This window comes from Sceloporus occidentalis, unplaced genomic scaffold, assembly GCF_023333645.1.
Source record: "Sceloporus occidentalis isolate IW3139 unplaced genomic scaffold, rSceOcc1.0.p SCAF_6, whole genome shotgun sequence".
Classification (NCBI taxonomy): domain Eukaryota; kingdom Metazoa; phylum Chordata; class Lepidosauria; order Squamata; family Phrynosomatidae; genus Sceloporus; species Sceloporus occidentalis.
The window spans coordinates 77,507,813-77,521,219 of NW_028316986.1; the positions used below are offsets into that span (position 1 = coordinate 77,507,813).

At 39.5% G+C, this 13,407-nt stretch overlaps 1 protein-coding gene across 7 annotated transcripts in view; it reads right to left on the reverse strand.

The window, feature by feature from the left end:
• Positions 1 to 297: 297 nt before the first annotated feature.
• LOC149310975 (AT-rich interactive domain-containing protein 1B-like) overlaps positions 298 to 13,407 on the reverse strand; it is a 488,779-nt gene continuing 475,669 nt past the window's right edge. For all 7 annotated transcript variants that reach the window (XM_089530142.1, XM_089530140.1, XM_089530138.1 and 4 more), the window contains 4 exons: positions 12,109 to 12,205; positions 9,717 to 10,506; positions 6,048 to 6,178; positions 298 to 3,367 (listed from right to left, as the gene is read on the reverse strand). In XM_089530142.1, the coding sequence (XP_089386268.1) occupies positions 1,646 to 3,367; positions 6,048 to 6,178; positions 9,717 to 10,506; positions 12,109 to 12,205 (2,740 nt within the window). In that variant the 3' untranslated portion in view covers positions 298 to 1,645. The remainder of the gene's footprint in view (positions 3,368 to 6,047; positions 6,179 to 9,716; positions 10,507 to 12,108; positions 12,206 to 13,407) is intronic.

Below are 13,407 nucleotides of genomic sequence, written 5' to 3' on the forward strand. Positions count from 1 at the left end.
ATTATTATTGGCAGATTTTAAAAATAAAAAAGGTGATTTCATTCAAACACATCCTTACTTGAAGGCAGCAATGCTTGTAGATTATACAGTGGAAATGATCAATTGCCAGTCTTCATTGTCTTCTATTGATTGCTTTTTTAAAGTAAAAACTGGTAGCTATTTTTTAAAAACTTTGTTGCACTATTTGAACATCAGATGACAATAATCCATAGAAGAAAGAGCATAACCTTCACAACCTGAACTGGTTTGAGTTCATGGTGAAATGAGAACATTATTCAAAAACACCCATCACAGTGCTTAACAAGATTTAATGTACATTTATTCTTAACATGTGGAACATATAAAGATTTTATACTGAATAAATGATATTCATTAAGCCAGAGGAAAAGGAGGAATTTACATCAAGTTTTTTTGTCTTTTTTTGAAACTACATTATTTTGAAATACAAATGCAGATTCTTCTCACTGAAAAATCTTTGAAGTTGTGTTTCTTCCTTTTTTCCTGTATATGTTTTTTTTTTTCCTGTAGACTGGTAACCATTTTCTTAAATCAATCCATACGTAACCATTTTCCACATCTTGATTTATAAAGCAAGTTGTGAGCAACTGCTCTTCCGAAATAGAGCATGACTTTATACATACAGAAACTTGTACATTACCCTCGTGGTGGTGTTTTTTTGTTTGTTTGTTAGGTTTTGGAGACATGGCCCAAAATAATAATAATAATAATAATAATAATAATAAAATTAAGTCTACAATCACTTTGTATTTACCACATCATGAAAAAAAGAAATCCTTGTACTTATTTTAAAAAAAGATGAGGGTATGCTCAATGTACAACTTCTATATACATCACTGCCTTTAGGCAATAAAAATATTTAAAAAATGATTAAAAGGAATTGTGAAGAACTGTCATTGTGGAAGGTCAAACAATAGATACTGATGTGACAGTTCTGGTGAGGAAGCAATTCGCATTGATCGTCTTCAGGTTGTGTTTTAACTTCCCTAAAGAATTTGTTTTGCTCCTGGCCTAACGTAACCATTCTCCTGCAGAGAAACCAAGGTAATTTCATATGCAGACTACGGACCAACCCCCTTCCTTGATCCGCTACACCTACATCACTAACATTCTTCTATTGCACAGAGCGCTTTGGGCAACGGCATAAAGGGTGGCTGGGTTGTCTTTCATTCTTGAAAAATAAAACACACAGTTAACCTAGTATTTTTGTTTTCACTTTTGCGCTTCAGAGCACTGAGCCTCCCCCCCTCAACAATCAATTAATCTTTTGCAACATTTTAACTCCCAATATCTGGTTTGCTTCCCTCTCAAAAGAATGTGATACAAACATGGGAAAAATTGGAAAGGATATCTATGGAAAAGAAATGTGACCTTTGAATGTACTAGACAGAGACTTTGGTTAAAAAAATAAAATAAAAAGATGTACTTATACACATAGACAGCAAATATTAATTCCATAAATGTTCAAATTAATATTTTTAAATTCCCAATTGGTAAATAGTGAATGGGGCAGAGGAGCAAAGATTCTTTTTTCCTTCTTCCTACACTGGATAAACAGGTACAGAAAACAGCCAGTTATATGTGACCCTCTAATCTCCACTCACACATGCTTGGCTTCTCACTTATGTCATAACTGCCCAATCTGAAAAAGTACATCACAGATAACAGATGCAACCAGAGAGTTCAGGACAGCAGATATTGAGATATCCAGCAAACGGCCCTCGTGCAAAAGGAACTCTGAACGGTTCTCCTCCACCCGAGCCATGGCCAGCAAAGCCTTGGCTGCCCTGCACATCATGTCTACACTAGGTGGTTCTAGAGGTGGAGGCTGCATGTGCATGAGGTTATGCTGGCTCTGCTGGTACTGGGCCATAGTGACCCCATCTTCAAGGAAGCTTATCAAATTTCCGATGCTTCCCTTTTGCACAGCTATTGCCCTTGCCGCTAATGTGTCCCCCTGTGCAAGGTTCGATAAGAGTGCCATGGACATTTCTCGGCAGACTGGATTTTTGCGGTCCCCAACGTACCTAACTAAAGTAGCATAGAGTTTCTCCTGACGACTGAATGGGGGGGTAGCCAAGATAAGGTCCACATTATTGTCTTGGATACTGAGTTTACATAGGGTTTCCAGTACAAGTCTCTGAGGCGAAAGGACTGAATTAGGCCCCACAGTTGGAAAAGGATCCTGTGCCTCTGCCGATGGGCACACCATCCAGTGCAGTAAGCCATCCAAAATTGGCAAACAGATGCTTTCTGTGTAAGCAGATAAGTCTAGCTGCCCAGAAATGTTGGCTAATGTGACCAATGTATTATCCCTCAAGACCTCAAGGCAGTCCCACCACCACTCATCCTTGTTGCAGGCCACCCCTTTGTCCGCCTCTTCTTCTTTTTCATATGTCTGTGGTGCACGTTTTCTTTCTGGGTGCTCATGATGGAGAAGGATCAGCTTTCCCAAGATCAGCACCAAGCCTGGATGTTTTGACATTTCAGCATCATTGCCAGGCACAAAAGACAAGCTGCGGACAATATTTGACACACAGATGCAACGCTTGGCCAGAGAGTCCTGCCAGTGGCTTATGGTGCATAGAGGTGTCTCGTCTCGACTCCGTGGCTCATCTTCTAGCAGTTTGATATTCCGATGACTTTTGGCTTGATGGATTCCGAATGGAAATTTACTGCTATCTGTCTGAGAACTGGAATCTGACTCTTCAGATAATGCCCCTGGACGAGCTGACAAGACATCATCAATGGTAGCTGATATGCTTTTGTCTTGCTGTTCTTCAGATTCTCTTTTCCCCTCCAGGTTCCTCTTTTTACTTGAAGAGTTCGATGGAGAAGGCGGTTTCCTTCGAGGAGGAATCTCCATCTTACTCTCAAAGTGGGTCTGGATGTGTTCAGTTGTATCACCCCCACCTAGCTGCCAGTGGAGAAGTCCACTGTTGAATTCCTGAACACGTCCCAGTCTGTCAGAGCGGTCAACAACAAATAGATTATTTTTCTTTACAATTTTTATTGGCAGCTTGTCAAACTTACTGGCTTGTTTTGGCCTCTCACTTGGATCAACAGTGGCACCAGGTGGGGCAAGAACAGTGCTCTTCTCTTCTTCAGTGTTTTCATTTTCATTTTCATCCTCTTCCTCATCCTCAAATTCAGCAAAATAATCAATACATTCATCATTGTTTTCTTCCTCTTTTCTGGCATCTTGCGTTGCAGTTTGGCTGTCCTGTTTCTGAGCTGAATCTTGTAGTTTTGGTCCTGGATGTCCTACTTCGTACTCCATTAGGATCCCAAAAATGTCAATGAGACATTTTCTAAAATATTCCACCAAAAGCTCAAGAAAACCAGATAACTGAGGAAGCAAAAGGAGAGGAAGGGAAAAAAACAACAAGAAAATGTTTTAGAATACATGAAATCATGCAGGTAGTGATAGGCATACTTTTTTTTAAAAAAAAGATCCAGTTTCTTTAATAGAGTCCAGCATTTTCTTCCTATTTTCTCTTCAATCTACACATAAAGCAGCTGCACAGCTGCATCCTTGTAATACAGACATTTAGAGCACAGCTCTGGTGGTGAACAGAAGCTCCTCCATGGAGGTGACATAGTCACCTTTGAGGCCCCCAGTACATATACAGAAGATTTTGAGGGTGTGATTTATGATGGGGTGGTGAGCCTAACAATCAAAGTGGCCATTATGTAGACAGGATGACCTTGAATTCACTGGATCTATGGCCTCTTCACTTCTCCATCACAGCATCAGACATAACCTATAGTTATTTTCTCATTTAGTCTTTTCAATAGAAGGGAGGAGAACTCAAAGGAAAAAAACACACATGTATTTACTTCTTGCCCAGACTGCAGTGAGTAGCAGGGCTCCAGAAGTGGTGGCTTATGCACCATATGACATTCTTTTCTCCCATTTACAACTGAGCTGTAACTTAAAAAAAATCAGCTGATATTGAAATACAAATACATAAAAAAGTTACACGGACAAGTGGCTGAGGCTGCCAATGTCAAGACAACTTTCCCCAGGCTCTCTTTGTTTTCTGATCAAACACTGAATTTTTTAAAAATGATATTCTGTACCAAAATTTATATATATAAAATTGCTTTACTTCCAATTTCTTTGGGCAGACTACAGTATATTCCAGTATTTATACATAAAGCAATTCTGGCCAGAATCCTGTTGTGCCATTACAACAGCATAACTTAGTGTTACATACTCATGACCATATTGTATTCACAATCCTTACGTAGCCTCTAGTTTCGAGGATACATTTAGATCATGAAAGTCACCCAATCCTCAAAACATATGTAGTCATAGACAGAAACGCTGTCACCCCCAGAATCTTTTGTATAGCTATTTATAAGTTTAAATACACACTCAGTAATTATCTCTCAGTAAGTCTCCTTCCAGAGGCTGGAATCTTGCTGGGGAAATGCCTAATCATTATAGTTACAGTCTATGCAGTCAATCCAATCCCAATACCCCGTTACCAGGCAGCAGCCACTGAGATCAATGGGGGTCTGTTCCCCTGTTGACTGAGAAGCAGCTAACTATCATGCCCATCCCTTCCCATGAGCAATCTCTGGTGTGACAGGCAGAAACAGGGTCTATGTCACAGATCCCCCTCATGCTCATGTGAAGGGGGCTGGACCATCAGCTTGCTGCTTCCAGGATGACAGTGGAACAAACCTCCATTGATCATAGTGGCTGCTGCCTGGTAAGCGGGGATTGAGGTGATGGGATCAGGATGGTATTCACTCTGTAGCATTATAATTACAGTAGTTATACATTTATAACTCTCCAAAAAAAATTCTGGCCTCTGTGAGGAAGCAGAGTATGAGGGATAGTTACTGAATAGGTAATTAAACCAGCAAATAGCTATACAGACGATTCTAAGGGTAGTAGCACTTCAGTCTATCCCTACGTGTATTATTATTTGTGACAGTTTAAAGGTATGAAAGAAAAAGCTTTCCTTACAAAGCTTTCCTCTATGACCATTTAAAAATCATCATTACTCATTAGAGGTGATTGGGCAAGTAACTATTTACAATCTTAGTTATCTCCATCCGAACTCAGTGTTCTGTTCATTGTTTCATATCTCATGCTGTAAAATACATGTGGATTAATGGACTGCACTCCTTGTGAACAAAGAAGCAAGGAAGAATAACACTTGAACTCTGAAATAATGACAATGTTCACCCTGCAAGGTAGAAATTGAACAACACTGCCAGATCACAAAGGGGTGTTCAAATGCCTTCTTATGCCCTGTGGCATATGTGTCTTCTGCATCAAATATATCAGTCTTCTGCAGTGACACATTCTCAGATTTTATATAAAACTAAATTCACTTAACACTGAAAATACATAATTCATTTGGGTGAAAAAGCAAGAGACCTGTTATGGAAAGATTTGTAGTCTTTTCATATGGTGACCACACAAAGTGAACTGTCAGATCATACATAAAGAGTCAGTTAATATTATTTCTTTCACCATCTCTGTATCCTAATTCTCTGACTCACTTCAGTCTCCCAATGAAATAAGAGGAGATGACACATTAATAGTGGCCAAGATGGGTTTCCTAACAATGAAAACCTCTTGAAGGCTTTCATTACTGTCTGATGTGTTTCATGTTGAAAGTTATTCTATTCAAAGCATTATTGAGTTCCTCCTTTTGTTAGTGGATGCTATATACAACACAAATATTGAACCAGGAAAAATACTGTCTTGGATTGAAAGCATCTCTTGTAGAAGTGGAAGGTACAGTACATCCATTTAAACATGGTCTCCTTGGTTTGGCCATACTATTGCAGTTTTGTACACCCCTTTTCCCACCCCCACCCCCAAAATTTTAAGAATGACTTTTGCTGGTAGCACTTGGGAAAGACATGGGTATAGAAATGTCCAAGTGACTATGTCAAAGAAAAAGCAATGATGATAATTATAACACAATCTTAAGAGTGAAGCTTTCAGGCACCTCTTGACTAGGACATGAGGCATTAGAAGACTATAAAAATACCTAACTTACCTGAGAGAGATTGAAAGTAGCAACAGTACTGTCATCATACAGAAGGATATTAATAGTGTCTAATGCCCAGGTACTTTCAGCAAGAAGGCCTGATTTAAGAGACATCATCACTCGCCAGGCCTCAGGAGTCACTGGAAAATAAGAACATAGAAAATAAAATATGAATACTGCACATGGGAGATTTGCAAAGCAGATTTCCAATGGTCCATTGACTTTGGATCAATGATAATAACGGATGCTTCTCTTCCAACTTATGGTAGAGTTTAGATTATGAAATGCTGTGTCAAGATATACACAAGCTTTGTGCACCCACATACAGTTGTTTCACTGCTGCCTTCATATGAGTGTGGACTGAGCCAGGAAGCTGCAATTAAACACCGTGTCATGTTACATTCAGTGAAGAAAACAATGGTTATTTCCCTCTAAATTAGCCAGGACATGAAACCAAGTTCAAAGGTGGCTTTCCAATTCTGGCTTGTTTAATGAAGTACAAGATGTAAAATTGCCAGAAATTTTGAAGGGGAAAATAACAAATCTTTTTTCTATTAATTTGGAGGGGGAATAGAGATTTTTGGAAAAATTTAAAAATGCAGTATCAGGACTCTTGTACAGATTGAAAGTCAAAGTTACTTTAGATACATAAAGAGAATTCTATATAACTTGGTATGGCATAGAATTATGATTTTTGATATATTAAATGTGCAGATTATTCAGAATGTAATTAGAAATTGAACTTTTGAAAAATTTTATTTTTTGTTACATGTAGGTAGACGTCCCTGTAAGGATCACCAGAACTGTAAGGAACCTCTTTGGTTTTGCCAGTTTGTGGAGTAGGGAACCTACCACTCAAATAAAATAGAAGAAATTACCAACATTAATACAACAGAGAAACTTATTTTGTCTCCACTAGTTCTCCATAGCATTAAGCAGACATAATGCATTTGTTTCCATAAAAAGAATTGAGAAAAGAAGCCAAGACCAGGAATTGTAATAATCTTATACTGTAAATATTCTTACATAAAAATCTTTTTATATAATTTATAGAAATCATTTTTGGGCAGTACATATGTGAACACTTGTCTTAAACATTTTATTCATCATCTAAAAAGAAAATAGTCCATAATCTATTTTTCAGATTTTACTAGAATAAAAGGCTTTGGGGAAAGAAACAGAAAAAACTGACTCCCCCAAATAGACCCTTATTTCTTCTTTCTTTCCTGAGTTTTTATCTAGATGAAACAAGTTTCCTAGTTTGTTTGTTGCTTGTGAGAAGGGAACTGGAAAGAGATGAACTACATGCTGCCTAATCCAAATATGGTGACTATGTTCAGGAAATCCACTTTCACACTCATTCACAATAAAGCCTTCCACTGAGAATTAACAGCAGTATAGCAGTATAACTGTGTGAAGATGAAAAAAAGGACATACTGCGATTTTGAAATGAAATGGCAAGAACCATTTTATGCAAATTGAAGAGATGATCCTTTCCCAAACAGTTGTTTTGGTAATGAGTTTATTGACTGCGTATTGCTTCAAGTTAACTTGGGAGTCTTATTCTATCATGCACACACTTTAGGGTGCAGAATGAAATGACTTTTCATGGCTCGAGAAACTGGGATGGCATCTGAGCAGACGTGGGAAGTACCTGGAGGTCACAGGTGGTGTGTTTCTGCGACAATGCACAAGTAAGGTGGGGAGGCAACAACAAAAAAATTATCTTGTGGTGCGGCTTGACACCCCATGTGTATTTGGCCTGCCTTCGGAGTGGGCTGTGTAGGCAGCGAGGGTTTGACCCACTTTGGGAAAAAGCAGGATTGACCCGCTTGTTCCTGCCTGTCTGTTCCGGGACTAAGATTATTTATCTAGATCCATTTCAATCTGGTTTCAGGCCTGGCTATGGAACAAAGGCCCGTTACAGACGGGCTCTTGAGGTGCCCCCATCACGTGCTAGGGGATGGCCGGGGACCTAGCGTCCATACCGGCCTCACCCCTAGCACGTGACAGGGGCATAATAATGGTGGCCCTATATACACAGGCGCCACCATTATTACGTGCTGGACGCATAGCATCCGCACATTGTGCGGAGCTTATGATGTCGCGAGTGCACCATTGGCACCTCGCGGCATCATAACCACGCCGCGGGAAGAAGCACCATTTTGGGGCTTCTTTTTTGCTCTGTGCAGGAGCCGCGCGGTTTGGCTGCTGCAACTCCCTTGCAGAGCAACCAGCAGCGCCGGCAGACCACCGCTTTTAGGCGGTCTGTAATGCGCCAAAGACAGCTTTAGTTGCTTGGTGGCTGTCCTATGCAGGGAACTGGGTAGGGGGAGTGTGTCCCTGTTGGTTCTGCAGGACCTCTCAGTGGCTGTCAATACCATTGATCATGGTATCCTTCTGGTCTGCCTCTCTGGGGATGCCATCCAAACTGATAAAAAGACCAGAAAGTTCGAGATTCTGTTCCTTCCAGGGGGAGCAAATTCAGAAAGTGGTGCTAGGAGATTCCTATTCAACATCCAGGATAACAGGGTCCCTCAGGGCTCATTTCTGTTACCCATGCTGTTTAACATTTGCATGAAACCAGTGTGAGAAGTTATTCACTTCTGGAGTTTAGTGTCACCAATATACTGATGATACCCAGCTCTATCTCTTCTTCTCAGTGGAGTCACTAGGGGGGTACAGGGGGTGCATCTCATACCAGCTGACACCCTAAAGGCGGGAACACTTTTGCTCCCCCAAACATCTGCCTTTTGGCAGGAACAGGCTGTGGCATTTGTCTGTGTCCCTTTAAAACATTGAAGATGTAGTATGAGCGAGGGAAGGCTGAGAGAGAACAAAAGAGGAGCCCAGGTTGTTTTAAAAATTTAAATTGAAATTTTTAAAATTAAAAATATTATTTATAAAATTTTCTTTAAAGAACATCAAATCTTAACAATTTTTCCCTTTAACCACATGAAACTATGTACATGTAAATACATTTAGACTGTGCATATGGTATTGTATTTTAAAGGTATAATTTTAATTTTTCTAGTTGTTTATGTTACTACTATTGCTGTTACATTAAGTAATACATGAGAATTATTATTTATTAACATGAGTAACAAAAAACATTACTAAGGCTTCTGCATGGTGTGGCCATTCAACTAACCCTCCATCCTTTTATAGTAGTATGAAACTTATCAAATAATGTTCCAAAAGAATTATTCTGTGCAAAATGGATTGATTTTTATGAGCCTTGGATAAGCAAGCAGGTCACAGGGAAGATCTGAGGCTCATCATCAGCAAAAAAGCATCCAGAAGCTTTAAACAATAGAAGGCAATATTAGATAGTACAACAATAACATCTGATTAAAGCAATGCGAAATATATTCTGCAGTTCTTTCCACAATTAAAACATACAAACCTTCCAGAGAGATACAAAATGCCAGAAGCAGCTGGAAAACAACACCTCACACAAGAACTCCTACTCTGATATAAAGAAATTACAGGAATTAACAGCCTATATATTCACTTTTGAATGTGTATTTGAGGGGGCAAATATGGTAAGTCCTATTACAAAAGTTCAAATGCACTTTTGGACAGAGCTGCAGTTTAAGAAAATTGATTCATGAAATTAAGCATACATAAATGCATCCTTTGTGAGATTGTAATTAAAATCAGCCGTATGGCCCTTACCAATATCTTTTGAGGTAATCTTTCGTCTTGGTTTCAAGACTGGTTGTGATGCTTCTATGGAGCCGGGTGGAAATGTTATTTCTCGCCTAACTGGTGGTGGCTGGGTTGGAGGCCCTGCGGCCTGTGGGACTGGAACAGTGGGCATAACCTTCGGCATCTTCATAGAGGGGAGAAAAGGGGATTTACTTGGAGACATACGATTTTCATGGGAGCGTGGGAAAGATGCAGGGCTTGGAGCCCGAGAGATGTGATTTGGCATTGATGGTGGTGTCTGGTAAGATGATTGAGGAGGTCGAGTGATAGGCTGCATGGAGGCGGAGGATGACATATAAGAAGGCTGACGCTGGTTTACATGAGAAGGCCACTGGTTTTCGTGGTTTATCCTCTGGTCAGGTACCATCATATCTTCATTACGGTTCATCCCTGGATAGGGTGGGGCCTGGGCAGGGCCTCCTGTGCCTTGCCTGCTCTGATATGGGTAAGACATATCATTCCTTGTTGACCACATGTTCTGTTGGGGGCCTTCACTGGAGGCTGATGACTGCATAGGGCCACCAATCATCTGAGGAGGTATTCCATGTTGTTGCATTTGTGCTGGACCCTGCATCCTCTCTCTGTTATAAGGATATGGATATTGTCCCTGTAAGGGCCTCCTGTCTGGTCCAGAATAAGCACTGCTATACTGGTTAAACATATCCTGCTGTTGGTTGCCATATGGCATGTTAAACATATCTCCGTCAGAGCGTTTTGCTGGAGGCCCATACATGCCATCCATATGGCGTTTGTAGTTCTGAAAAGCAATACAAACATGAATGAAGTTATAAATACATGGATGTTATTGGTAATTTTTCCAAGTTTGAATAAGCAGTGATCTTTCTTAGTTGAGGGATATTTTAGTTTTTTGTTTAATGTGTAAAATGTTGAAAAAACATCTATGTGCTACAGAGGCGCCATAAGTGCCCTGGTACGGCGCTATGATGTCCCTCGTGTGCGGTGGATGAGGTGCACGAGGCACGTCGTCATGGCACACCCCTATGGGCAGAAACTAGAAGTAACAAATTACAGTTTATCCTGATTTTCAATAACAAAAGAATAAGGTACGTTAAAATCATACATCATGATTTCAACTTAATAAAGAATAGTTCTAATACTTCTGGAGTTTAACTTTAACATTTTAATTAATTTTAACAGTTACAGAGTATATAACCGTACTAAACAATGGTTCGAGTTCTGGCTTGTGCTGAAACCTGTGCTCTGTTGTGAGTTTTCCAGCAGTCATGAAGTTGAAAGTAGGACAGCATGTTTTTTACTACAATCCAGCAGTTTGTTGCATTCAGGAAGTTTTTTTTTTGTTACTTTTGAGAAATTGGGAAACAAAATTATACCTTTTACTAAAATTATACCCTTAATGACAATTTCTTGAAAATTGGGGAAATCATTTGAGCTGTAAGTGCAAGTTACCTTTAAAAATAATTTCAAAAAGTCTAGGTTTGGATGGGGAGTGGAGTAAGAACCCAAGGAGCAATGGGTAACTTGCTTAATGTAGCCTGCAAGATGTTCAGTGAGACAAAGGGCTATCCAAAGGAAACACTAAGAATTCCCAAAATTACATAGATTTAATGAAATAATAACTGGAAATTCATTTGTGACTGCCAATCCTGATGTAGCTAGAAAAGGCACCGTTCACAAGCAAGAGAAAAATATGAAAAAGTTTGGGGAACCATTTGAATTGTACAAATTAAACAATCAAAAAATCCTTGGGGTGGGGATCCCCTTAAAGTGTGGGGAAACCCTCCAAAACCAGAAGTGAGTATGATCAGTGGACATTGGATACAGCCAGCCTGGTGCTGCAGTGGAGTATCTGGAGCAGGTTAGATTCCTGAACAACAATATTCCACACTGCAACATTTTTGCTGGCCGGTCCTACTTCTTTTTAATTATTTGCAAACTACTTGGCATTTTACTTGGAAGTGGGATATCATTTTAATCCAAAAAATAAATAAGAATGTGGGGGTTGTGGTATAGTGGCAATATCAATAAAGCTGTGGCTGCCAATCATCTGGCTAGCTGTCTCAAAAAGATATAGCTCTGCAAGGTACCTACTTCAGCCCTTTCCATACATTCAATGAGGATACAGTCTTTAAACTATAGTATGAACTTGCATCAACTCTGAATAAATATAGGACTGTTTTATGTCCTATATTATTTACTGAATCAGCTTCTTGCAGCTAAAAATCCTTCCATATGTAACTAGTACAAATACACGGACACAACTACAAGGTAACATCCTCACTGTCTGCCAATGGAGTTTTATTTGCTGTTTGCCAATGCCCAAACATGTGGATTTCTAGCATGAGTTTTGTAAAGGAATATTATAATCTGAGATGATTACCTGCTGCTGTGGAAACATTCCAGGCTGGTGTCCTCCATAGGGTGGCTGTCCTGTAGGAGGTGCTTGCCCAGGATACTGCTGTCCATATGGTTCATGCCTGCAATAAAAAAAAATGAGAGCTACCAATTAGTACTGATGATCTCCAAGTTAACAAAAATGGATAGTGGTTTATAAGCAATGCTAAACTTCTCTTCACAGGGCTCTTTTCTTATTTACCAGTTCCTTGCTCTAACTGAACTGGTGTTGATTCTGGGAGTTATACTTTAGTGGGTGTTCAAATTGGTTCAGGACCATTCACAATTATATTGTAGGAAATCAGTGCTCACTGGCATAGATTAGAGCCCAGTTTGATCCACTCTGTGAGCAAGGAATAATCAAATACAGTACAGGGGACAGTTCCTGGATCTGCCCACTATCCTATGCAATGTGGCCTGGATGTATGTGTGGTTCATATGTTTGCTTTCCATTTATCCTCTATGGGAGTGGAAAGACAGTAATAATTTAATGAATTGCACACAGACTGGTATGTTGATAGTTTAGGATCAAACTAATGTCCACAGGGCTGGGGGCATGTAATCCAAACACTCACTGTACTTTTCCGTGGCCAAATGAGCTACCAACTACAATGCTGACATCTGAGAGGCAGAACGGTGCAGTGATTAGAGGGTTGGACTAGGACTGAGGCAAACTAGGTTTGGATTTGTAGCTGGCCATGAAGCTCACTGGGCAATGTTGGGCCAGTTATTATCTCTCAGCCTGACCTCAGTGACTGTAGTGATATGAATGGGAAGGAGGACCACGGATGTCACATTGATCTTCTTTGGACAAAGGCACAATCTAAATGGAACAAATCATAATACAATTTGTGGTGACCTACTGTAAATGAGAACAAATCCAGCTGAAGGCAATTCTGTGCTTCATTAATACAATTACTGTAATACAATTTTGCTAAAATACACATTTAGCTGGTCTTGCCAGAATGTTCTAAAATTCTTTATGTAAAAAGGATAAATGTTTTCTCAAGAAGACATGGTTATGCAACACTTTTTTTTTAAAAAAGTAAAAAGTATAAGATGTACTTATTACAAAGTAATAATGAAACATAAGGCAACAATGCCTGAACAACAAATATAAATATCAAAAATATATTGTGAAGACCACATAAGTTAGCAGTTTGAGTATGCTTATTGTATACTATGTTGCTAACTTTAGATACAACTTGAACCTGACCTGTATAACTTGGTAACTGTGTAAAGAGCAACAGACACCCACTGTGCACACCCCTGGAGTCTAACACAA